The 27365-nt window shown below is 45.1% G+C and overlaps 1 protein-coding gene and 1 long non-coding RNA gene across 2 annotated transcripts in view; both read left to right on the forward strand.

The window, feature by feature from the left end:
• The first annotated feature begins 1575 nt into the window (after positions 1-1575).
• The window catches only part of LOC135362394 (uncharacterized), a 52048-nt gene continuing 26258 nt past the window's right edge, over positions 1576-27365 (forward strand). Inside the window, exons 1-4 of the long non-coding RNA XR_010407019.1 lie at positions 1576-3041; positions 3157-3493; positions 5078-5238; positions 8724-8854. This is a non-coding gene — a long non-coding RNA (uncharacterized LOC135362394). The remainder of the gene's footprint in view (positions 3042-3156; positions 3494-5077; positions 5239-8723; positions 8855-27365) is intronic.
• On the forward strand, positions 12296-14437 carry RASSF10 (Ras association domain family member 10). Its single transcript, XM_045892764.2, has one exon. It carries the CDS (start codon positions 12817-12819, stop codon positions 14311-14313), a length of 1497 nt encoding a protein of 498 aa, XP_045748720.1. The 5' UTR covers positions 12296-12816; the 3' UTR covers positions 14314-14437.

A 27365-nucleotide genomic window follows, 5' to 3' on the forward strand; every position in this document is an offset into this window, starting at 1 on the left:
ATGAGCATGTCTTCAAAGCAGCAGCTAGAACGTGGCTTCTCTTTCTGCTGGTTTGATACCCTCTCTCCTTTCCTGGTATCCCTATCTCCTCAGAAAAAGAAGTTGACCATTTGTCACTGCTGTTTATGTGTCACATTGTATGCTCTGACAGAAAGACCCTGTGAATCAGCCTGCGCAGTGGTATGTGAACTGGTTCCTCCTAAATGAGTCACTCTGGGGGGTGACAGTCACATATTTCAGGGTGTCAGTGTCAGTCTGTGAGAGGAGGTTGGCGTGCTGCCCCAGTACGTCCCATACAAAAGTGCACTGGTCATTCAAGGGCCCAAACTTCTCATCTGCCCAGACTCATGTTACGCCTCCAGGCAACAATGATTAGCTCCCTGACTTCTAGTTTTCTCAGATACAGATGTCAAATGCAAACTTTTCTTCACGCAAAATCATTTTCCTTTTAATACATTATAGTTTACAAACTTTATAGTTTGACTCCCTGGTGCACCTGTCCTTCTGGGGAAACTTCTAGAACTGGCTGTGACATAGGCATGCAGAGATGTGAAATATGTGGTGTGTGGGCTGTCACTCTCCCCTTCAACAAGCTTGACAGACATCTCTATTGTCTTTTCCTCTAGACCTGGATAAGGCCTCTGTCTTCTCAACACTAGATCCAAGTGGTCAGTATTATTTGCAGCTGGCAAAAAAGAGGGCAAAGCCTGCAGCCCAATACGGCAATGAAAGGAAATGTCTTTGGAACTGCACACACCTAGGTTTGAATCTTAACCCTTCAACTCACCCCTTAGTTTCTTCATTTCAAACTGAGACACTACTACCTACTTCTCATTGGATGGTTGTGAGAATATCTATAAGGCATCAAAGACCTCTCCTAGCACAATAAATGTGGGTTCCTCTCTCTTTTCTCCCCATCACAAGACATTTCTTTGAAGAGTTAATGAACATTTTCTTTTTTTTTTTTAAGATTTTATTTATTTATTCATGAGAGACAGAGAGAGAGACAGACAGAGGCAGAGGGAGAAGCAGGCTCCCCGCGGAGCAGGGAGCCCGATGCGGGACTCGATCCCAGGACCCTGGGATCATGCCCTGAGCCGAAGGCAGACGCTTAACCGACTGAGCCACCCAGGCGTCCCTAATGAACATTTTCTTAAGTAATTTTAGGGTTAGAGATAAATAACACAGTCCCAAGGAAAAATAAGATCAATGTTTGGGTGAGAGGAATGGATGTGCACGGATAAAAACGATACAATTTTCACAGTTTACAGAGGAAGAGCCTGGAAATTCTGGAAATTCTAGCTGTAGGGGAGGCCCCAAAGATAAGAAGACAAGGCAGTGAGGATGTGCTTTTGAAAGCTAAGAAATGGTAATGGGGATGATGAGCAAGAAGTGAAAGTACATGTCAAGTTTATAAGAAAATGGCAAAGCATCATAAGTTGCTGGTAAACTAGCTATAAATTGAATAAAATTCTTCAATGAGGTTGCCACACCTTGTTCCAACTACTTGATCCTGTCTTCTTTCTAATGAATCATCAGGACCCATAAGGCACGGGGTGGCCATAGAGCAATGGGACTCATTGCCAGAAGTCCAAAGTGAGAAAAATCAGTTCCAGCACTCTGGAGCACATCCAGTTAGTGCTTAGTAATAAGGAAAACCAACATTATATTCACTGCTGCCAAAGTCATCACAAACATGCTTTCAACGACTACAAGAGCAGAAAGGAAAAGGCCTGGGACCGGGACGGCCATGCCTCTTACTCACCAGGTAGCCTCGGTGGGACTTCGTTTCCCCCTCTGCAAAATGAAGAGGCCAGCTCACATGGGTGGATGACGTATCAGGGTATTTTTGGTTCTAGGTAACAGAAAAGTACTGGCTTAAATTATAAAGGGGACTTACTGGCTCATGTCATTGAAGAGCCCAAGAAGATCTGAAGAGCTTCGGGGCTAGCTCGAACACCTTAACTGGGAACTAATTTCCCCCCTCACCATTTCTTGGCTCTGCTTCCTTGGTGAGACCTCGGCCAACTCTCTGATGGTAAAAGGGCTTCCAGCTGTTCCCCGGGGCTGCAAGCCCTCACTCAGGGACAGTGCAAAGGGAAGATCTTTGTGCCAAAGGACGTCAGCAGCAGAAGTCCCGAGACGTACTCTGACCACAGCTTCTGAGGTCACATGCCCCTCCCTGAACCAATCACTGCCACAGGGGATGGAATGTGCTGATTGGCCAGGCCTAGGTCATGTGGCACTAGGTCCATTCCCACGGCTGAGGGTGGATTCAGCCTCCGGACCGCTGCATGGGTTCCCACGTGGAACTGGAACAGTGGGAAAGCAGGAAGGAGAGAAAGAAAGGTGCACAGTCAAGCAACACACTTTCGTGACCAGTGAAGGTCAAACATTTTGGGGGTGAACAGAACCCCAATATACAACATATACACAAATGGAGCTTCACTCGGTGACGCGGGAGTGGGGATTTAAAGCCCTGTCTTCTGTTGCTCCTAAGAGCCCTGCTTAGAAACCTAGTGCTCCAGGAAACAGATAAAAGTAATGTCTTTGGGTCCGTTCAGCTCTGTTCCTTGCTACTGCTTAATAAGCAAATATCTACTAGGATAACATGTCAACCGTCTTCAGGCGCTTCTGCAGGCCTTGTGCTATTTGTTCTGTGCACAGCTCTGTGAACTAGGTAGGACATTAATCTTTATTAAGAATATGCTTTATAGTTACAGGCTTCTCAACGTAAAGATGGATCAGCACCCAGCTATCATTTTTCAAGCTTACCAGACCTTGCAACCATCTACCCCAGTTTCTGATAAAGACCAGGCCAATGAAGCCACACATCACCACAAATAGCTAAGAAATCTGACTATACATGGAGCCAGGGGGAAAGGGCATGAAAGCAATAGGGAGACAAAGGCTTTCTTCAAATGAACAGTGATGAGAAATTTCGTTTCCTGAAAGACCCAGGGAATTAACAAAATACTGTATTCACTTTGAAAGTCATGTGGAAAACATTTTACGTTTTGAAAAAGTGGAAGTTTCTCTTAGTAAGTAAGAGCTTTGACATAAAAACCTGAAATACTTAGGAAAATTGTGGGTTTTTTTAGTTCTGGTAACATGGACATAACATAAAATTTACTTTCTTAACTATTTTTTTTAAAGATTTTATTTTTAGAGAGAGAGAGAGATTGAGAGCAGGGGAGGAGTAGAGGCGGAGAGACAGAGAGAATCTCAAGCCAACTCCACGCTGAGCCTGGAGCCCGACGAGGGGCTTGATCTCACCGCATGAGATCATGACCTGAGCTGAAACCAAGAGTCAGAGGCTCAACAGACTGAGCCACCCAGGAGCCCCTCCTATCTTAACTATTTTTAAATGTACAGCTCAGTGACATTAAATGCATTCACACTGTGTTGCAATCCTCACCACTGTTCATCTTCAGAACTCTTCTCATCTTGCAAAATGAAACTTCATACCCATACCCGCCCCCACAGCCCCTTGGTAAGCACCCTTCTACTTTCTATGAATCTGACTACTCCGGGTACCTCGTATAAGTGGAATCATACAGTATTTCTTTTTTATGGCTGGCTTATTTCACTTAGTATTCACAAAATTCATCCATGTTATAGCATGTCAGCATTTCCTTCTTTTTTTAAGGCTGAACTGTATGTATATACTATGTTTTGTTTATTCATCATCTGTCGATGGACAGATGTAAATAATGGAAATAATGCTGCTATGAATATAGGCATAATAGATCTTTTCAAGACCTGTCTTCAATTCTTTTGGATATACACATTCTGAGAAATGAAGTTTCTGAATCATATGGATCAAATACTTTTAATGACACAGTTTTGTGAAATTCTTTAATGTATATTTAAGGTAGCAAATACTCACTGAGAATTCAGTGATTTCATTTTATAGTTTGACAACAGATACAAAATATCCATAGATATAAAAGAGAAAGCAACCAGACAATCTTTCGGAAGATCAAGTAGCTTCTTTCCTGTTCACAGAGATTTAAGCTATTAAGGGTTCAATTGTGTTCTAGGTTTGCATCTGTGTAGGTCTTGCAATCACAAAATCAAGTGTAAGGGATCCATAGTTTAATCCAGGTTTAACTCAGCACAGATCCAAGAAAACAAGGCCGTGCTTCAGGAGTGAGACAAAGAGGAGCTTCTTCGGCCAGCAGGGAGAGACTGCTAGGTTACTCAGATGTAACCTATTTTTGCTTATCTATCCCACAGCCTTCCTTTTCAATCCGGACAGGCCACAGTGACAATGGAAACATGTCTCTGTTTCTTCCTCAGTGGGGAAAAGAACATCTCCTTGTGAAGATAGTTTCATTGTCTGAAAGTTATTTGTATCAAAGGTTCCATTTAATCAAATTTTAACTACTTCTAAACATTATTTCTTAAAGCGAGTTGGCGAGTTCTCCACAATTGATGCCAGCTACGAAAACAATCATGCTTTCAAACCAAGAACTGTGGTATTGAAACTTCTCCCAACTCAATCGACTTCACTGAAAAAAGAAAGCTAGCATTTTGCTCACATAAAATGGCAGTAACTCAAGCACAGGCTTCATATTGTGTCCTGGCTGGTGAGCAGCTGACACATAATAATTTGGAGTTGGGACGGTTGGAGAGAAAGAGTGTGTATCTCTCTACAATGAAGAAAGGCCCCACTTTGGGTCAGGGCGATTCTACGGTGAAACGGCTGGGGAATGTTTCAGATGTGGCAACGAAGACACTGTCTCGTTCACACACTCATTAATAGTATCACCTTTCATTAATTGGGTAACAACAGATAATGAAAATTAATCAAACAAAACCCCTTTTGACATAGTGTTCAAAGGTGATGTCATAGACCATTGAGTGAACCATGCTTTTTTTGCTCAAGAGACTTCTCTCTGACTGTAAGTCATATATTCCCAGGATGATTTGTGAATCAGGAACTAGGCTGGTTTTGTTGGAACAAAAACTAAGAATGCTAAATATCTTCCAGAATGTCTTTCAGATGACTGAAGTCACTGCTACTTTAGACTCTCTTACCTGAACGTTTCTATGTTATCACCTTGTAACCTAGGTTTCCAACTGAAGATACAGGCTTCCAGCGAAGATACAAGATTGTGGAGTACAGTGAATGAGCGGCTCCTCCCCCACCCTGTCCTGTTCCATCCTTCCTCCCTCTTCCCAGGGGCATCTCTTTCTCACCTGTCATATGTTGCCAACATCCTATTGTGTTATGTATGTCCTTTATATATCATTACTGTCTTTGGAGCCAAGATGGCTAAAGAGCATTCTTGCTAAGCGCATTCTTGTCTCTGTGTTTTTCCTCCTAGTGCAGTCCGGGTCAACTTCTAGTGTGTATAAGAATCCCCAGGGGGGTAGTTTTATTTATTTATTTTTTAAAAAGATTTTGTTTATTTATTTGTCAGAGAGACAGAGAGAGAGACCACAAGCTGGGGGAGCAGCAGGCAGAGGGAGAACCAGGCTCCCCGCTGAGGCTCGATCCCATGACCTGAGTCGAAGGCAGAAGCTTAACCACTGAGCCACCCGGGTGTCTGGGGGCAGGGGGGATAGCTTTAAATGCAAATTCCTGGGCCTGCCTCCAGAAACACCAATTCAATAGGGGTAGAGAGAAGCCCAGGAATCTGCATTTTAATAAACACCACAGGCAATTCTGAGCAGGTGACTGGTTGACTTCATGTCCCCAAGGATGACACCCAGCTTCTCTGCCCCAGCTCAGTCTGGTGAGGAATGAGTTCCCTTGGTGGAGTGTGGCAGTTCCCAGACTCCCCCCAATGCATTTGAAGTCGACCACACATTTCCATAAATACAATTTGCCAGATTCTTTTCTGTGGTTAATCATTGCGAGGAACTGATTCAGGCGGTAGGGTCCGGTCACACTTCTACACGGCTCAGTGTAATTAAGGGCGGAAGTTCCTGTTTGGGGTGCTCCACAGCTGCCATGAACCGTGACTGACAGATTGGACAGGTAGAAATTCCAGACAAAATACCAGCTCCTACAGAGCTTTGTGAGCTGGGAAACTGGCCAATTCCTGCCCTTTGGTGTCAGTTTCTCATGGGCAAGGGCGCTATGTCTTACCTCTCCTAGGTGTAAGGACGATAAATGATTAAAAAACCAGAGTCGAATGACATGCCATCCGTGAGATCCAACAATGGGACATTTAGCAAAGGGCTCTGCCACCACTGTGAGAACTTCTTAGAAGGTCTACTGTGTTGCCTTCTTAGAAGCTTGCCTAGAAGAGACCAAAAAAAATCCAGCGTGAAGCACATTCTTTAAACCAGGTGCTCAACTGGACTCCTACTCAGCCAGCAGTACCTATAATCTTTTTTTTTTAAAGATTTTATGTATTTATTTGATATTTATTTATTTATTTATTTATTTATTTATTTATTTATTTATTATTAGAGCGAGAACATGAGTGGGGAGAGGGGCAGAGGGAGAGGGAAAAGCAAACTCTCCTCTGAGCAGGGAGCCCGAGGAGGACACAGGACTCGATCCCAGGACCCTGGGATCATGACCTGAGCTGAAGGCAGACGCTTAACCCACTGAGCCACCCACATGCCCCCAGAAGTACACTTAATCTTCATGACCCTTTGAGATAAACGAGTAGGTTATATAACTTCCTTCAGATTACAGGGAACAGAGAAGCCACCATTTCCCGGGCTGCATCCACAGCCAGGAGACCCTGGCAGGTGAAGAAAAGGTCTAAAGGAGAACCAGAACTCACTGATCCAACCTGAGCCCTTTCACTTTTTAAAATCACACACTGTAGGGATGGCTGGGTGGCTCAGTTGGTTAAGTGTCTGCCTTCAGCTCAGGTCACCATCCCGCATTCTGCTCAGCGGGGAGCCTGCTTCTCCCTCAGCTTGTGCTCTCTCTCTCTCTCAAATAAATAAATAAATAAAATCTTAAAAAAAGTAAAACACACTGTAATTGCATAATTAGGTAATATGTGGCTGAATTATTCTTGTAAAATCATTACGGGTGAAGCTAAATTCCTCTTTGATCCTCTTCCTCTGCAAATATCTTATTCCTTCAGGACAGATCCACTGCTTTCAGTTGGTGAATATCCTTTGGTACCTGGCTGTACACATGCACATCCAGATACCCATACCCTTGGAAAACATACAATGTGGTTTTATGTACGTGTATATGTGTTTTGTGCATATGGTCTTTAAACAGAAATGGGATCCCAGCATATACATCACTCTGAAACTTTCCTTTTGCACAGAACAACACATCCTAGAGATCTGTTATTGCCTGTGCATATAAATCTACTTTACTGGCTCTAGCTGTTGCCAGGCCTTCCAGACTATGGGTGCCCCCTGTCCATTCAGGCAATCCCTTATTGGTGGACACTTGAATTGTATCCATGGTTTTGCTAAAACAAAAATGGTATAGTGCACACATCCCCATGCATGCCTCCTGGGCATATGTATGTTTCTCTAAGGTAGATACTACAAAGTGAAATCGCTGTGGTATGGGGTATGCCTATTTTTATTTTTAATAGATAGGACCAAATTGTCGCAAAAATAGATGTATTGATTTACACCAGTGGTGTATGAGAGAATGTATCTCCTTGTCTTTGCCAACAGTGTTATTATTGATTTAAAAAGTTTTGCTGGTCTACCAGCAGAGAAAGTGGATCTTGTTTTACTTAAATTTATATTTTCCTGATTTCTGGTCTGGTTGGCCATTATTTCATGTTTGTTGGCCACCTATTCCCTTATTTATGATATCCTCATGTATTTTTTCAGTCAGAAGTTTCAGATTTTGATGTGGTCACATTTATTGAGCTCTTGTTTTATGAATTTTGCTTTTTAATGTCCTTTTTAGGAATGCTTCCCCTAGGTTATAAATATCTTTTTGTGTATTTTCTCCTATTTCTGGATCAGAGCTCTGCCTGAATCTACGCGTCTTCTACTGGGGCTGGTAGATGAGGCAGGATGCTGAGCTGCTGTCCAGGAAGCAACAGTGTGTGCTTTCAATAGGATCCAGCTGCAGGGCAGGACTTAAGAATGGGCTTCTTAGGCTGCCTAAGGGGACTGGCTTATGTGACAGCAAGAAGCTTTTCTGGGGAACATCATAAAGCAAAGAGAAACTTTCCAGCTATCCAGAAAAGGTATGCAATGGCTTTCTCTGGAGATGACCATAACCCAAGACAGATACGCACTTTGTTTAGGACACTTAGGGTAACTCCACCTGGAGAGGCTCAAACAATCTGCTCCAAGATTGAGGGTCTTCCCATAGACAGCATTGTCTAATGGAAATACAATGTGAGCTACATAAGTATTTTTAAATTTCTGGTAGCTACATGAAAGAATCAGTAAAAAGAAACAAGAAAACTAATTTTAAGGATTTAATCTAATATTTCCAAAACAGTGTCATTTTAACATGGAGTCAATATAGCATATTATTGGCGGCACATGGGTGGCTCAGTTGTTAAGTGTCTGCCTTTGGCTCAGGTCACGATCCCAGGGACCTGGGATCGAGTCCCACATCAAGTTCCCTGCTCGGCGGGAAGCCTGCTTCTCCCTCTCCCACTCCCCCTGCTTGTGTTCCCTCTCTCTCTGTCTCTCTCTCTCTGTCAAATAAATAAAATATTTTTAAAAAAGTAAAAAATATAGCATATTATTAATGAGGTATTAAAAATCTTTTTGTACTGAGTTCTTGACATCTAATGTGTATTTTACACTCACAGCACATCTCAGTTCAGATAACCACATTTCCAGGGCTCAACAGCCACCTATGTCCAGTGGCTACCGTGCTGGAAAGCGCAACCCTGAGGATTAAGAGCAGAATATCCAAGATGTGCTGGGAGGCATCTTCTCTGTGAGTATGAAGGTGTTTAGGTGACCACAGTCTGAATGTTAAGTTCACTCTTCACCCTCCCCTGCAGCCCAGTCTTCTTCCTGCCAAAAGTGTATCATAAATTCAATTATTCCCACCTACTGATGTGGATTAATCATCCCAAAGCAGTTTTGCTTGGATTATTTCTTGGAGAGGATGTTGTTGACTTTTAGGAGGAGGTGATCATTCAGCTGAAACTTGGAGGGTAGGTAGGAATTAGCCAGGGGGTCAGAGAGGACGGTATGAACAAGGGGGTCGCTGGAATGGACAGGCTGGGGGAAGAGCAGACATCAGACCCCAAGTCTCTGCTGAGGTTAATGGGGGTCATCCAACATTTGTCAGTAGGGGGTACGGGAGAAAGGCAAGACCAGAGACAAGGAAACTAGTGAAGAAAGTGCAGGTTCCAGATAAGAATTACGGAGGGTCTGATCTAAGGCAATTATTCATTCGTTCATCCATTCCACAAACATTTGCCAAGTGTCTATTGTGTGCAGAAAAAAGCAGAGAAAATCCGTGACCTCATAGAACTTCAATATCTTGTAGGAAAGGAGGTAAATGGTGAGTGATGGAGAGTGTTCCTCAGTTTCAGATCTCGCGTGGTGAATGTGGGGCCATTAATTCTCTGAGACAGAGGATCAGGAGGCAGAGCAGGCTCGGGAAGAAAGGTTCGGGTTTGGCTTATCTTTTTTGACAGATGTTTGGGGTGTTTGGGGGACACCTAAGTGGAGCTGTGTGGCAAGCAGCCGCACAGACATATTTGGAGATCAGGAGATCTGGAAGGTGTTGACTTGCTAGAATGCAGGATTCATTCATTTGTTCATCCATGTATTTGACAGCTACTGAGAAAACCTAGAATGTGCCACGCACTGTACTAAATGCAGAGGATTCAAAAGTGAGCAAAACAGATATGATCCCTACCTTTGTAGAGCTTCAAATCCAATAGTGATAGCGGCTGATAACAAAGCTCAAGCCATCACGTGTGAGGGGGGGAGGAGGTAGGGATCTAAACATGTGAGGGAGGAATTGGGGTAGTGGGCTAGGCCAGACTATCAGAGACCTTCAATACCACGCTAGGGAGACAGAAATCCGCCTCGATCTGTTACCAAGCCCTGCCTCCCCAACAGTGCTCACTTTTGTCCGGTCCTCTCACTGCCCCTTCGCTCAGAGCAGGCCACCGCCTCCTTCTTGAAGGGAGATGACAGGTCCTCTAAAGGGCCTCCTTGCCTCTCATCTCCCCCACCCCCACCCCCACGTCCAATGCAAACAGAGTGATTTTTCAAAATGAAAAGATGATGTTACATTCTGTGGTAGGCAGAAGGCTAAGATGGCCCCATGATCTCCATCCTTCTGGTGTTACTCTTTGTTTCTGATGTTACGTTATATTGTGCAGCACAAGGAATTCTGCAGGTACAGTTAAGGCTACTAATCAGTCGACCTTAAAATGGGGAAATTATCCAGGTGAATACACCTAATGAAGTGAGCCCTTTAAAGGCAGGGAGTTTCTCCAGTGAGGAAAGGGCAAGTCACAGATACTCAAAGCCAGGGAGGTCTCGAAGGATTCGACATGCTGTTGCCGGCTTGAAGATGAAGGGGGTCATGCAGAAAGGACCTAAGAAAGGCTTCCAGGAGTGGGAAGCGAGCTCCAGCAGCCAGCCAGCAAGGAAACAGGGACCTCCCTCCTCCAACTGCAAGGAACTGGATTCTACCAACAACCTGAGCGAGCGTGCAAATGGGTTCCCTCCCAGAGCCTCCACATGAGAACGCAAGCCAGGCAACAGCCTGCCTATAGCCTTGGGAGACCCTGAGCTACGAAGCCAGCCGTGCCATACTGGACTTCTGATTTCCAGAACTACAAACTCATAGGCGTGTGTTATTTCAAGCCACTAAATTTACGGTGATTTGTTCCACAGCACTGGAAAACTAATACACCCCGTGGTTTCTAACCCTCCAACAAAACCTCCTTCATGGACTTGCCAGGTCTCAGCATCTAATCCTTATAAGAGTCCTACTAGGTGGGTATTTTATTATCACCATTTCACAGGTGAAAAAACTGAAGCTCAGAAAGGCAAAATACTTTTCCTAAGGTTACCAAGCTAGTGACAGGGCGAAGATTTTCACTCAGATAGTCTGAACTCAGAATCCACATTCTATGGCTTCTCACGGCCCTTAGAGTAGGTTCAAATCCCCATGCGAGGTATTAGAGACCCTTCCTGATCCAGCTCCTGTTCACTCATCCAAGCTTGTTCTTCCACCCTCCTCTCACTTCAGCTCCCTGTAGCTCGAGTAACTGCCATGCTCTCAATTTCCTGCCTTTCCACATCGTGCTCCTTCTGCCTGGGATGCTGCTTGCCTCTTCCCTCTGTTTTTCCTTTGGCTGACCCAAATGGTGATTTTGGCCTTGCCTAAGATGCCACCTCGCCGGGGGAGTCCTTCCTTGGCTTTCTCAGGCTGGGTAGATACTACTTCAGCATTCCCCTAGCACCTCATACTTCCCTTACCAGAGCCCAGGAGACCCTGTGTTGGTCACGTTTACTCAGCTGGGCTCTTCCCTAGATTGTGAACTCCTTGGGGGCCAAGACTGTGGTATGTTCATCACCAAATCCCTAGCACTGTGTCTGGAGCCAGTGGGTACTCAGTATTTACCGAGTGCATGAGTGAATGAATAAAAGCACTTTATTCAGGAGGCAATGGCAGCCATCCAAGGTCTTGCAGTAAGGGAGTGACCTTATCAGACCTGTGCTTACAAGGACAGGCTGAGGGCAAGTCTGGCAACCAAAAGACGATCATCACCAACATGTGAGGATGAAAAAAGTTCATTTACACCATGGTCTTGGATTTCTGGGGCTGTGAAACTTGTTTCTTTTCTCTTCTTGACCACATCTGGATACTGGATATGCCAGAAACTGTCACGGTCCTGAAGGTGGGAGGCTCTCCTAAAGAGCTCGTGACTGGGGTTTAGGCCCCGAAATCTTGCTAGAATTAGGCGCCTCCGGCCAAGAAGGCTGTGCGAAGCCAAGGCTATGTGGGGAGCCACCGACATTGACCATGCATGCGGGGAACCTGGAGCGGTCTCTGAAGATCCCACTCACGCCTAGACCTCTCCATCTCTACACTTGCTCGAGGAGCTCACGGCCCGTCTACTTCTCCTTAAATGTGTAAATACCGCTTCCTGATGAGGAGGGCTGGAAGGCCTTCCGCGTTCCAGGCACGCGGCGCTTACAGCTCCCAGCTGGAGGTCACGCGATGCGGTCGGAGCGTCTCTGTTAGGGACGCCGCGCATCTTGGTTTCCTCGTCTGCGCAAAAGACACTCCCCAGACGGCGCGGCCTTGAAGGCCCGGGGGGGGGGGCGGGGGGCGCCGCGAAAGGTGATAAAGTCAAGGTGCGTACAGCTAGCTCTACACGCAAGGAGGGAAGCCAGTGGGCCGAGGGAGACGCCGCGCTGATCCCCGCCTAGGCACGGGCTCCAGCCCTTGAGCAGAAGGGTCTCCGAGTCCTCCCTCGTGCCGACGCGAAACCGTGCGGCGCGTCCGCGGAAGGGGCCGAGATTCCCGCCGCGGGCAGCGGGAGAGAGGGCTTGGACTGGGCGCTCGGGGAGCGGCGAGGCTGCGAGGGGCGGCTCTGGGCGCTGCGCCTCCCGCGCTCCGGCCGCAGTTCTGGGCGCTGGGGGCGGGCGGGGGAGGAGCCACGTGGGGAGGAGCAAAGCCTGGAGGCCCCGGGAACCTTGGGCAAAGCCAGAGAGGCGAGAGCCGGATCCCGGGCGCACGGCCCCGGGAGAGCGCGCCGTCCGGGCCGAGCGCCGCGGCCGGTTCCGTGCGCAACCGGGCAGAAGGGCCAGTGCTGACGGGGAGAGGCTCCCAGGCTCCTCAACCGTCGCAGAGCTGCTGGGCTGCCCGCCGCCCCGCCGGGGCCCAGCCCGACCCGCCACCTGCGTCCCGGTTGCGCCATGGATCCTTCGGAGAAGAAGATCTCGGTGTGGATCTGCCAGGAGGAGAAGCTGGTGTCTGGTCTCTCTCGCCGCACCACCTGCTCGGACGTGGTGCGGGTGCTGTTGGAGGACGGCTGCCGGCGGCGACGGAGGCAGCGGCGGGGCCGGCGGCGGGGGGCGGCCGGCGACTCGCCAGGCCGGGAGGAGCTGCGGGAACTCCTGGACGAGGACGACGAGGGCGACGACGAGGCGCTGCCGCAAGGCATGCTGTGCGGGCCCCCGCAGTGCTATTGCATCGTGGAGAAGTGGCGGGGCTTTGAGCGCATCCTGCCGAACAAGACGCGCATCTTGCGCCTCTGGGCCGCCTGGGGCGACGAGCAAGAGAATGTGCGCTTCGTGCTGGTGCGCAGCGAGGCGTCACTACCCAGCGCGGGCCCCCGCAGCGCCGAGGCGCGCGTGGTACTCAGTCGCGAGCGCCCCTGCTCGGCCCGGGGGGTCCCGGCGCGGCCCAGCCTGGCTCTGACCCAGGAGAAGCAGCGGCGGGTGGTGCGCAAGGCCTTCCGCAAGCTGGCCAAGCTCAACCGGCGGCGCCCGCAGCAGCCGTCGTCGCCCTGTTCGTCCGCTTCGTCGTCCACCGCCTCGTCGTGCTCGTCTTCGCCGCGGGCCGCGGAGAGCGCAGCGGTGGAGCGCATGGAGACGCTGGTGCATTTGGTGCTCTCACAGGACCACACCATCCGTCAGCAGGTGCAGCGGCTCCGGGAGCTGGATCGCGAGATCGATCGCTATGAGGCCAAGGTGCACCTGGACCGCGTGCGGCGACACGGAGTCAACTACGTGCAGGACACTTACTTGGTGGGCGCCGGCATCGAGGTCGACGGGCCCAGCCCGGGAGAGGAGCCGGAGGCGGCTGCGGCTCCCCCGGACGGCGAGGCGCAGGCGGCCGCGCTGGAGGAGCTGGCCCGGCGGTGCGACGACCTGCTGCGCCTGCAGGAGCAGCGAGCCCAGCAGGAGGAGTTGCTCGAGCGCCTCTCAGCCGAGATTCAGGAGGAGCTGAACCAGAGGTGGATGCGGAGGCGCCAGGAGGAGCTCGCGGCGCGGGAGGAGCCCCTGGAGCCTGACGGCGGCCTCGACGGCGAGCTGCTGCTGGAGCAGGAGCGGGTCAGGACGCAGCTCAGCACCAGCCTGTACATCGGGCTCCGGCTCAACACGGACCTGGAGGCCGTCAAGTCGGATTTGGATTACAGCCAGCAGCAGAGGGACAGCAAGGAGTGCGAGCTGCAGGGCCTTCTCCAGACTTTGCACACGTTGGAGCTGACGGTAGCGCCCGATGGGACTCTCGGCTCTGGCGGACCCTCCCGGGAACCCCGGCCCCAGGGCTGCGCCGAGGTGTGGGTGGATCAGGCCCGCGGACTGGCCAAGAGCTGTCCTGGCAACGACGAGGACTCGGATACCGGGCTGAGCTCTATGCACAGCCAGGACTCGGACTCAGTGCCTGTGTGCGAATCTCTTGTGTAAGAGGAGCAGGGTGGAGAGGGGCACGACCCTTCTCCCTTCCTCGCAGAAAGCACTGGCATGGCCGGCTCAGGGCCTTGAAACCAGGCTGGGGGTGGGCCGGGGAGCCCTGCCAGGTAGCAGCGCTCCCACCGGGCGGGCGGGGGCGGGGGGGCTGGGGACACCTGTCCTGCGAGGGCGCTCCTCTGGTTCCCCAGTGAGTATAGAGGGGTGCGGGACAGGGAGGCCGGGTCTCCATTCCAAGCTCTTTCTGGGGAAGGAAGGAGGGAGGCGGTGAGAACCACCTGTACTGGAAAACAAAAGCCCCAGGGAAACTGACGTGGTCCGAACCCATTTTCAAAAAGAAAAGAAAAGAAAAGAAAAGAAGTATTATGAAGATTTCAGCAATCTTCTGTATGGGAAAGACTGATGGCAGCTAGAACTTTAGTTTGCGGTGTAAAGTGCTTTTAAAAGAAACTCTTGGATGAAAAGGAAATTCCTTGAATGTTAATTGTGACTGTGAACGTGTTAAAACTAGCCAAAGAGGAGTGCTGGTGTTGGTCTCAGCCTTACTTACATCTCTGATAAAACCCGCAGGCACCCAAATCCTGGCTCTTTACCTTCCTGCAGACTGGGGAATTACCCCTCTGCTAAACTGCTCATCTTTTATTTTCTTTCAAAGGCTGAGCTGTATGGAAGTCTAACCCTGCATTTCCTCCTTGCAAATACAGTATGTGTTAAAATAGAATCCTTTCCCTAAAATAACCTTTTATTATTACAAAAGCCAAACATAACACTTTTGAGATAGAGAAGCCTGGCAGACATAATCCCTGGTTACTGTTTAATCGAGACCCTTTGGGATTTGCCCCTGCAAAGGGACCTCTGCTGTCCTTTCTTTTCATTCATGTTGTCGCTTCATCCACTGAATCACTGTTACTCCAAGAAAAATAAAAGGGAAGTTGCAGAATTCAAGTGAAGTGCAACTAAAGTTGCTATCTAATGAGCACTCTGGTTGAAACGGAGACTTGAAAGCAAAGATCTTTGTTAGTGTTCAGCTTTTGAACTAAGCTATATGATTAAAACCAACCATGACCTCAAGGTATTTTTACCCCAACCCAAGTCTAACTTCAGTAGCTTTGGTCAGAGATTAATTAGTTACTTGTCCAAGCCTAAATTGAGAGTGCAAATATCAACGTTTACTAGATAAGGCCCCCAAAAGAAAACGTAAAATAAAACAATCTAATAGTACACCTTGGGTGAGCAATTTGATTAACCAGGGCATGTAGCCACAGATAAATGCATAGAAAAGTGAGCTTAAAGGTGACTTGAATTATTCTTGTCTGGCTCATGCCTTTGCACACACCCAGAGATACGAGTGCAACCCCTCTCTCTTAATAGCTGGTGATGGGGCCCTGGTGGGGACCCAGTGTAATTGTTCCAGTTATTTCAATGAAAAGTTATCAGTTGTAGCTAGTTGTTGCCCCGTGGAAGGAGCCTGTTGGCCCTGTTCCCTCTGGAGCTCAGGACTTCTGAGGAATGTGGGATCTAATCTGTCCTGAGGAGGTATTAACAATGGGGTGTGTGTGTGGTACCAGCCTGCTGCAGAAGCCTGGTATCAGCTTAGCCATGGAGGGGCTGGCTCCAGTTTCAACACCACATGTGAAGATAACTTAAAAGGTCTTGCTTTATCAAGAAATTTCTTTCCTTCGAGAGATTCTCTGTCTGCTTGTTGCTAACGGGGACCTGCCCACCTGACCCCCTCAAACCATTTGAGCTATGTCCTTTTTGGAGACAACCCTCCTCTCCGCCCCCCCCCCCCCCGCCATGCTATTAAAGCACAGGTGGATATTGCAGATTTTCAAGTAAAATGGGAATGAAATGGCCGTTTTCTTAATTGATGTTTTCAAAAGACATTAGCTGGCATAATTATGGTTTTTTAGTTTCGTCGGATGCAGAAAACATCTATGCATTTGGTCTTGAGCATGATTAAAATGAGGAGGGGACTGAAAGAAAGCCACTGTCCCTAGATGATCATTTGATCTGGTAAACACAAAGCCTAATGATAGCTTCCCTTTTGAGGCAGAGGTAAAATCCTCATTAGAGTGTGACAGACGATACTTGTCTGAATGGTTTATGCTGGCAAAGGGCTGACCTGGTGGTTTTAAAATTATTGTGCTTTTTTTTTGGTCCCCCAGAGTGGTAGGGGAGGTGGTTCTTAGATGTTTATTAACTCAAAAGAGAACACAGAAGTTGGCAGAACAGGACAGCCTGGCAGAAAGGGGCTGTTTCCCTTTTCACTATTATTATTTTAAACTCTGACAGGCTGCTGACATCAGCAAATATGCCTGAAGCCTGTAAAGCAAATTAAGCCACATCACAGGGAGAAGGGCTGTGGGATTCTCTGGTGCCCTCTTTCCAGAACCTTCCTGTCCTGTCTACCTGAAGATGCTTCTCCAGTCAACTCTTCAGGCAGTGTGGAGGCTCTGTTTATAACAAATGGCAGCCCAGTCTGCCCATTTCTCCTTTCATCCAAATCAATTATGTCCCCAAAAGGCACTCTCTGTGTGGGTAGGAGAAAGGAGAAGGGCAGGGGGGTGGGGTGAAGGGGTGCCAAAATAGAAAGGAGACAATAGCTCCTTTTACTAAGAGCTTTCGCAAGCCTGAGAGAGGCAGAATATGGATATAAAAAGGACCAACACAACACCTGTGCCTAGAAAGTGCCTAATAGATTCTAGATGTTGAAAAAACATCATTTCACTTAAAAAATAATCATCCTGGCACTAAGAATGAGAATGAATACATCGAGGTGAAAGCCTCAGCACTAAGGATGTCAGAGCCCCTGGGAGAAGTGACCCCTCTCCTGGTGTCTGAGCAGAACAGAAATCCTGGGGAGGAACTGGCAAGCTCGCGGAGGACAAGACGAGGCCCCATCCTTGTTGGAAACTGATAGAATGTATCATGGCTTTGATCTTAAGTATCTCTTTCTCAGCCATCTCCCAAACCTGAAAGATTTCATCTGGTATCTCTGTGTGTTTGCTTATAAAACGTGATGATGATAATTTGCTAATTAGACAAGTTATATACTATGGTCCTTAGGATGAACCTGAAAATAGCAACAGTAAAAAGAAAGAAAAGTCACTCAAGATCCTTATCACTGCTAAAATTTGACATATTTTCCTTCCTGAACTTTTGAATTGTGAAGGTTTCATATTTTGCTTCTTTTTTAAGAAAATAATTTAAATGAGATTGTATAGATGCTTTTATGCTCAGGTTTTGACCTTGTAAAGGCTCTACCTGTCTGTTGGATGCTCCATTGTGCCTGTAACTCTTCTCATGTAAGTAGGTTGTCCCTGATAATTTTTTACTGTTATAACATAACGCTGTGATAGGCTTCTTTGGGCATGTGTACATTTTCCCCAGTAAAATGGAAAGAGACTTCCTAGGTCAAAGAGTACAAACATTTAAGGACTTGATACTTAATTGCCAAATTGCTTTTCGAAAGATTTGTTCTAGTAACAACCTGCTATGGGTGATGGGGCCTATTTCCCCACACCTTGGCTTTCATTAGCTACTACATTTTGTTAAGAAAACATTTTAACCAGAATTAATTAATTAGTACTTTGTGGCTCTTGGAATGCAGGGCTGGCAACCACTGGCTTAAAATAACCTTACAACAGAAATGTGGATTGTCTGACCAGAAGTGTTAAGAGGATGTGGTGCTTTCTCTCCTTCCTGTTTTCCTTGTCTTCCCAGAGCACCTGCTTTGTAATAGCGATCTTGTCTCCTATCAGAGCTTGCCAACAATCTGAGCAGGAGGGGCAGAAACTCCACACGAGCAAGAGCAGGAGAATTAACACGTAAGAGAAACAGATTTATAAAAAGTAAATGTTCTTTAACTTTTTTTCATCTTTAGTCCATGAGAAAAGGTTATTCTTAGAAGATGATGTTATAACATGTATTTGATTTTGTGCTTCTCCCTACCCACTCCTATTAAAAATTAAATCAAAATAAATACATTAGCCCACTATTAACAGCCTCTAAAGAACAGTTTTGACTTTTCCAGGAATTTCTTTCTACCTATGAAATAACACCTGAGCTCATCTTTAAATTCTTGGAAAGGGAAAATTTGGCCATGAAAATTTGTAAAATTTCCTGTGTGGAAATGTTTGTGAAATGGATTGTCCTAAACAGAAAGAAAGGAGGACGAGGAGAAACTATTTTTTGCTGAGTACTTTCCAAATGCCAGATCCTTGTGCTGAGTATCGTCACATGCATTTCCTCTGCATTCATCTTGTGAGATAGAACTCTCTAACCTCCAATTTTTTAAAAATATTTTATTTATTTAAGAGAGAGAGAGAGCATGAGCAGTGGGAAGGAGCAGAAGGAGAGGGAGAAGCAGGCTCCCCGCCGAGCGGGTAGCTTGATGTGGGGCTCGATCCCAGGACCCTGAGATCATAACCTGAGCCGAAGGCAGACGCTTAATCTACTGAGCCACCCAGGCACCACCCTAACCTCCAATTTTTACAGATAAAGACACTAAGGCCATCTAGCTGGTAAGTAGCAGAAGCAGGACTTTAACCCTAGCCTGACTCTAAATCCTGTGCCCATTTTGCTCCATACACCAGGCACGTCATACCCATGAAGGGGTCAGCGTGTCAGGAGAAGAGATTCCTCACATGTTCTAGAGTGTTGGCACTGGAAGGGCCTCAGAGATGATCAAGTCTTGTCCAAGTATTTCCACCAGGAAGGTGGAGTGACTCTCAAAATCATGGAGCCAGTAAACATCTATTAGGTGGGGATTTAGGAAGAGATATAGGAGGAGAAATTCCTGTGTAAATATCTGGGCGTCTATCTGTCAGAGATGAAGTCCTTGCCGTGGAAAAAAAAATTCCTCCCCGCAAATTAACGCCCTATGTATCAGCATGGAATTTTTAACTGAATGCCCTATGGGCACAGGTGGATAGTCAGCAATGGAGACTCCTCGGCCGTCAGCTGTGTGCTATTCACAGTCACATCTGGAAGGTGGTACCAACCATGGCTGTGCTGAAACTGCCCCCCCCAACCCCCAGCATTTTTAACCACACCTCATTTCCGGGTGAGACCGGGCACATGAAGAAAAGGGGGAGGGAATGTTGGGCCTTCTGAGGACTTCTGTGCCTGTGGAGTTAGGCATGCACACTTGATTTGGGGCATCTGTGGCCACACTCACGTCCCTGAACACGTGTAGCCCAAGCATGGATGGCTTTGAAGGACCACTGCCCCAGCCTCTGCCCCTCTCCTCCATTCCCTTGACAATTTTTTTCTGTCTCAGACACCTCCAGGATTCCCCATAGCTTTCAGGATAAAATCCACATTTCTTAGCAGAATTTATCAGAGTGTTGGTTATCCAGCTCAAGACCACTCTCCAAGTCTCACCCTCCCCTGCCTTCAAACCACAGAAGTAAATGGATCCTGTCTCTTCATTCAGGTCACACCGCCACCCTCTGGTTGTGCAAGGGCCCGTTTCTTCTTGTTTTACTTCATGTTTCCCTTTGTCCCGCATTCCCACCCCCATTTCGCTTCTTCCTCCCACCATCAGCTATTATTCTAGTGTATTTAATCCACGACCTTCCAAACCACCTTACATATTCAGGGCTGTCATGTCGCACACCTCCAGGGGGCACCATTCATGGTGTGGTCTGCAGTTGTGCTCCAGAGGGTACCATTCACATGGGAAACTATGTGAATGGTAACCCTGAAGTTGAGCAATGTGCTAGCTCATGTGTGTATATGTATCCTTGAAAAGTAGAATGAGGGGCGCCTGGGTGGCTCAGTTGGTTAAGCATCTGTCTTCAGCTCAGGTCATGATCCCAGGGTCCTGGGCCCGCATTGGGCTCCCTGCTGAGTGGGGAGTCTGCTTCCCCCTTTGCCCCCTCCACCTGCCGCCTGCTCACGTGCACACACACTCACTCAAATAAGTGAAATCTTTTAAAGAAAAGTAGAATGAAATGATTGTGTGCTTATATCTAATATACATGGCCTTTATTGGACTATAAATCTCACTATATTTCCTTTTTTTTCATGACATAATGTTTGTGGGAGCACGCCACATTGTAATGTGTAAATCTGGCTCATTATTTTCTGACCTGCGTGGTCTTCCATCACTCATGTCTACATTTCTTTGGCGAAGGAAACCTAGGTTATTACCAATTCCTTGCTTTCTCAAACAGTGTTACAAGGACCACAGGCAGAAACCAGTGGCGCTGTGTGAGACTTTGAGGTTTAAAATCCAGAATTTTGAGTACTGCACTGCTGATCACTCTCCCAAATGGCTTCACCAGGTTAGGCTCTTACTGGCTGTGAAGATTCCCCATTTTCCCCACAGCCTCTCCAGCATTTGATATTATCCAGCTTCCTACTTTTTACAAATTGGCTCTAATTTGCATTTCTTTGCATTCTAGTGAAATTGATGTTCATATGCTTATTATCTTTTGGGTTCCCCTTCTGTTTATTGCCTGTTGTTACCAGCCATTTTTCCTGAGGGTCTCCCTTTTCAGGCAGATTTGCAGGAATTCCTACATGTCCTGAACATTAGTATCTTGTTAACTATAGAGGAAGTATAAATATCTTATCCTAATTTGACTCCATCTTAACTGTGTCTATGGTGGCTATTGTTGAAAATTGTCTAATTATAATATAGTTAAATGTAGCACTCCCACATCCCCCTATGGTTTGTGGTTTAAGGTTCTTATTTAAGAAATAAAGTCACAAAGATAGGCTTCTGTATTTTCTTCTTTTAGCCTCATACTTTTTCTTTCTTTCTTTCTCTCATACTTTTCCCCCCTCCCTTCTTCCTCCTCCTTCTCTCATTTCTTCATCATCAATTAACTAGAGTACTTCTATAGAAAGACTCTTCCCTTTATCAAGTGTCACTCCGAAGGACAGTTTAAATCCTGATAATCCTGAAATATAAAATAAAAGCAACGTTCTTACCTAGTGTCCAAAACAATGTGGTTGATCTCTAGCATTCTCCAAGGTGACTAGTAGGTTTTTTCTTCTTTGTTCATCTTTTGGGGGATCATTATGAAATTTCAAATTTAAAATATTTAATGTGTTTCAAACCATTGTAATTATTGTCCCATCTTTGGCCAGTGGGAGCTTCTTTAGGTTGGCTCCTGGATCCTTTTCCTGGATATTTTTCATAGTCTTTGAGAGCTTCCTTTGCTTTCTAGTGTGTCAAGATGTTCCAGGCTTGGGACGCCTGGGTGGCTCAGTCGGTTGAGCGTCTGCCTTCGGCTCAGGTCATGATCCCAGGGTCCTGGGATCAAGCCCCGCATCGGGCTCCCTGCTCCACGGGGAGCCTGCTTCTCCCTCTGCCTCTGTCTCTCTCTCTGTCTCTCATGAATAAATAAATAAAATCTTTAAAAAAAAAAAAAAAGTATGTTCCAGGCTCATACTGTACCTTCACTGTCCCAGACCTGAAATCAGCCATCACTACACAGAGACTTGATGTTTTTTCAATGGCAAGTGATATTTAGAAACCACAGCCTGGTAGTAGGGATGCTCATTGCCACTGGGTTGGTTTTCTAGTAGAAATAAAAGAGTAGATACGTTGTTTTTTGTTTCCTTTCGATTTTTTTATTATGGTAAAATATAGATAACATAAAATCTACCATTTAACACTTGTTAAGTATACAATTCATTGGCATGAAGTACATTCACAATGTTGTACAGCCATCACTGCTGTTTCCAGAACCTTTTTGATCATCCCAAACAGAAACTCTATCCATTAGAGAATAACTCCCTATTCTCTCCTCCCCCCAGCTCCTGGCAATTTCTATTATCTTCTTTGGAGAAATGTTTTTTCAAGCCCTTTGCCCACTTTGATTGAATTTTGTTGTTGTTCTTATTCTTGTTGTTGAGTTGTAAGAGTTCTTTATATAATCTGAATATTAATCCCTTAACAGATATATGATTTGCAAATATTGTCTCCCATTCCATTAGTTGCCTTTGTTCATAGTGTCTATGAGGCACGTAAGTTTTTAAAATTTTCCTGAAGTCCAGCCTATCTATTTTTTTCTTTTGCTGCCTGTGCTTTGGGGTTGTATCTGAGAAATCCTTATAAATCCAAGGTCATGAAGCTTTTCTTCTGTTTTCTTTTAAGAGTTTCATAGTTTGACCTCTTATATTTAAGTCCTTGATAGTTTTTTGCTAGTATATTCTTGTTGTTTTCATTGATGAGTGAGTTTTTGGAGGTCATTGGTCCTTACCCTGCAATTTCCACTATGTCACTTATCAGGATTACCTACCCTTTTCCTTCTTTCATTGGATGGATAGAATTTTCTTTGGCTGGTTTGAAAATTGTACATTTAATTTTGCTCTTCTGTTTCTCCAAACTTACTAGGAGCCATACTTATGCTTCTTTTTCCTGAGCAAGACAAGAACCTTAATACACTACTCTCACTTCTCTGCTCTCTCTCCCTTTTCATTTTGATGTCATCTACAATTTCAGTTATAGAAAATCTCATTTAGCTAATAATAACCCTTCTCAGTATATTTTGTTGGGATTGCATTAAATGTGCATACATTTTCTTGAGCAGAATTGACATCTTTATGATGAATAAGGTAATAATAAAATAAAATATTATTATAGAATAAGGTAATAATACCAATAATACCAATATTAATACCAAGAATACCAAGAATAAGGTAATAATAAAATACAGCAAATCACCCCAAGTTCATGTGGCTTAAAATAATAATTTATTCTCTCTCATGCATCTGTGAGTCAGATGGGGGTTAGTTGATCCAGGCTAGATTCAACCAAACTTGGCTCCAGTCTGTGGGTTGGGCTTAGGCCTGCTTCATGTCATTCTCCTTGGACAAGAGGCGTAGAACTTTCCCAAGTGTCCCTTGGAATTGTTACAGAGGCATTAGCCTAGACTTTTTCTTTTTTACATATACTTCTGTGGGCCTGGACTCTCTCGGTCTGGGTCAACACATAACTAGTGTGTTCCCACTATGTACCAGGCCTAGGATTTAGGCCTTCAAAAACAGGGATCAGGAAAGCAGGTAGTGTTCAATCACTAAAAATACTCTCTATGATACTAATAGTGGGATTTTAAATTGATGAAGCCCTTTGGATTCATACTTTTCAGGTGCTGGTTCCACTTTTAGATATCTACCGAATATTTGCACAAGTGGGCAAGGATGTAAGCTCATGATGTTAATTACAGCAATATTTATAATAGTGAAAAATTAGAAACCATCCTAAATAGGACATATTATAATCATATTATGGATAATATACAGTTATAAGATAATGTGGATCTGCATCACTGACGTGGAAAGGTATCTAATATATTGTTAAACAAAGAAGCAAGTCAGTGGAAATAGTATAAGCTCCTTACTTATTTTTATAACTCTAAAAATTACACATTTCTTAGCTTTGTCCACTGAAAAGGTCTGAAATCCATTACTACCTAGTAGCAAGGAGTACCCACTGGCACCTATATCGTGGTATCTAAATACCATTATCTATTAAAAACATAAGGGCTCCTTGAAGTAATCACTGATTCTAAATCCACAGCAAGAAATAGATAAGATGGGCCTGCCACCTCTTGTGTGTACTAGAAAGCAGGACCTGTAAAGACTTCGTTGTTTTTTCTAAACTCAGGGGCAACCTGGAGGGGCTCCAATGGCTAAAGATGAGAAAACATAAGTATCAGTGAGAATAACAACTGCAATGGATTGAAGAACATCAAAAATATAAAAATCTAGGGGTTCACCATGCTACTGCAAAAAAAGAAATTAACTATTAATCGCCTTTGGAAATTACTATGATGCCAAGTAGGCCTTCTGGAAATTGTAATAAAGAGAACATTTATTCTTGTTTGTACACACCATGTTTCTAAGTCATTGAATTGGTCTAGGAGGGAAACTAATTCTTTACAAAAGAATTTTAACTAACAAATGCAGAAGGAATGATTACCTGTATGTAACCAAGCCCCAATAAATTAATGCATCTAGATAGTGGTCATTGATAGGTACTAAAATGAGCAGGTGTCAGGTTAATGGGAAGCTGTATTGGTTGATCAGCTGATAACACTGACATCCATGGAACATTCAGTTACAATGTGCCTCCCAGTATGATAAAATAGGAAGCATTCAGCCCCACCTATCAAATATTCCAGCCCAAATAATGGCATCTGAATCTAATCAAGAGTTTAGTTCTATTGAGGAGGTTACAGGAAACAGGGAGAATAGAATGTGGAATGATATTCTGAGTGTGTAATCAGCCAAATCCAGATGGTGGGAAATTCTACAGGACAAAAGCCCTCATATAAATAACCTAAAAGAGGGAGTGGAGATATAATTATTGTAACTATTATGAATTAAAGGGAACTGAGACATATCAACCAGTTATGGACTTTATTTGGATGTTAATTCAAATAAACCAAAGGTTAAAAAAATTTTAAGGACAATCAAAGAAAATAGAAAATAGACAATTATTAAGAGATTATTGTTTTGAGATATGATAATGGCAAAATGGTTATGTTTTTAAAAGATTTTACGTGGTAGAAATACATAACAAAACATTATTGTGAAATAATACGATGTCTGGGAATTGCTAGGATATTCCAGAAAAAAAAAAAAAAGTTCTGATGTGGAGAAGAGATAAATAAAATAAAATTGACAAACTGGATATTTGTTGAAGCTTGGTCATAGGTGTATGGGATTCATTATGCTGCTCTCTGTATTTATGTATTGGTTTGAAGATTTCCATAATAAAAAGTAAAAAAAAGGGGGGCCACCAGGGTGGCTCAGTCTGTTGAGCATCTGACTCTTGATTTAGGCTTGGGTCATGATCTCATGGTCATGAGATCGAGCCCCAAGTCGGGCTCTGCATTCAGTGGGGAGCCTGCTTGAGATTCTCTCTCTCCCTCTCCCTCTGCTCCTCCCCTGGCTTATGTTCTCTCATTCTCTCTCAAAATAAATAAATAAAGTCTTTTTTTAAAAAAGTAAAAAAAATTGTAAAAGAGGAAACAAAAAGGAAAAATCGGGTTGTAGAACAGTATGTATGGTATGGTTTATGTGTTTTTCTTTTTAATAAGCCAAACAGAACAAAAGACTGTGTTATATTATTATCTGTGGTTATATTTGGGAAATAGGATCAAGCAGTGATGTGGGAAACTATTTTTTTTTTTAAATATAAACTTGTGGATCATTTGAATTTGAAATAAGTGCAAAGAACTTAAGTTACTCTAAAAAAAGAATGACTGGGTGGGTCAGTCGGTGAAACTTCGAATTCTTGGTTTCAGCTCAGGTCATGATCTCAGGGTCGTGAGATTGAGCCCCATGGCAGGCTCCGCACTTAGTGGGGAGTCGCTTCTCTTCCTCTCACTCTCCCTCTGCCACTCCTACTGCTCACACTGTCTCTCTCTCTCTAACAATAAATGAATTAAAAAACCCTTTTAAAAAAGAATGAATAAGATGTCATAATTAAAGTATGAGCAAAGCACTGTGGGGGGATTGTTTACTGTGTCCTGATTGAACATGGCTGCTGAAAACAAGACCTAAAAGTGGTGAGAGCAAAGGGTGCACTTGAATAACTGGAGTAGGCTCAGTGTGAGCCCCAGGCAACCAACAGGCCATGCCTTGAGGGATTAATAAAGTGATCCATGCTCACTGGAATAGATGGTCTTCTCATCTCATCATGTGGCAGCAAAGCAGGTTTTCCAGTAGAGTGACCCCATGATTCGTTGCCTAAAGGAAAATATTTAATCTGCTCATTCTGGGTTAAAATACAAGTTCTTATACTTTGAATTAACCTTTTAATGCCTGAATAGAAATACTTAGTTATGAGGGTCTTGTCAGTTAGGTCTCCATTTTCCAACCATGTCTTCCATGTCAGTGAGTTTCTTGAGTCGGTCCAAATCCAGGGGGAAATGGTAGCAGGGGGCGTAAAGGGCTGGCATTAGCATCAGTGGGTCAAAATTGTGGGGTCCTGTAAAAGAGGAGCTGTAAAGTTTTTACAGGGAGTCCACAAATCCATACCCTACATAGTAGGCACAGTCTGTGGGCACCTTTCACATGAATGTACTGCTAGTTTGGGAATTTTTGTAAATGGCATTGTAATGCATGCAATCAGAGTCTTAAAATCCTTACTGAACTTAGAAGAGCTTTAGGATTTTTTGCAACAACTGCTGTTACATGCTGTTACATCTAAACTTTTTAATATTAGAAGGGGTCCTTATATGGAAAAAGCGTAAGGACCATGGTCTGGTGTTATAAATTATTCTTAAGCTGATCTTCAAGGCTGGAAGTTTGGATATTCTTTCCATTTGCTATTTTTCAAAAAGTTAATATTTCAGACCTGTATCTGCCATGCCTTCCACTGAGACATCCGAAGCTGCTATGGTTCCCTTCTCCTTTCTCCCAGGGTACCTTATTACACAACTCTGTTATGATTCTTATAACATTGACCATGTTGGGTATTTTACTTGTGTCTCCTCCACAAGTTGAGGGAAAGGAGGAGTTGAGAGAGGTGAGGACAGAAATTCATTTATTCAACAAACTTATGAGCATCCGCTGGCTCAGGAGCTAGAGGCAGAGAGAAGAACAAGATACATCCTAGGTTGTCCCAGAGCTCACTGAGTAAGGAGTGTGGTAGTGAAGGATAGAAGAGCAAATAGACATCACAATAGTATATGGGAAGGTGTTATGGCTTCCATGGTAGACGAAGGCATCTAACCCAGATTGTGGGAGCCACAGATACAGGGAGCAGATGATGCGTAAGCTGTGATTTGAAGGCCTGGTTGGAGGTGGTTACGTTGAAGCGAGGGAGGGAAGGACCAGTAAGTGCAATGTGCAGAGGAACAGAGAACAAGTTCAGAATCGAGAGGTAGAAAGTGGGGAGATTGGTGGCGGCCATGTGGGCCTTGTGTGCCATGATGAAGACTTCAGACTTAATCTTGAGGCAAACGGGAAGACACTGGAAGTTTAAAGGCAGAAACCTGAGCGAGCAGATTTGCCTACCTGAATCATGAGTTGGGTTAGAGTGTGGATGGTGGCTTGGTGTGTGCAAAACTGGAAGT

Source organism: Mirounga angustirostris, unplaced genomic scaffold (genome assembly GCF_029215605.1).
Source record: "Mirounga angustirostris isolate CCGP_5_RB_7025 unplaced genomic scaffold, mMirAng1.0.hap1 SCAF_13, whole genome shotgun sequence".
Lineage (NCBI taxonomy): Eukaryota > Metazoa > Chordata > Mammalia > Carnivora > Phocidae > Mirounga > Mirounga angustirostris.

Coding starts and splice junctions, on each gene's coding strand:
- RASSF10 (XM_045892764.2), top strand. CDS start 12,817: ATGGATCCTTCGGAGAAGAAGATCTCGGTGTGGATCTGCCAGGAGGAG.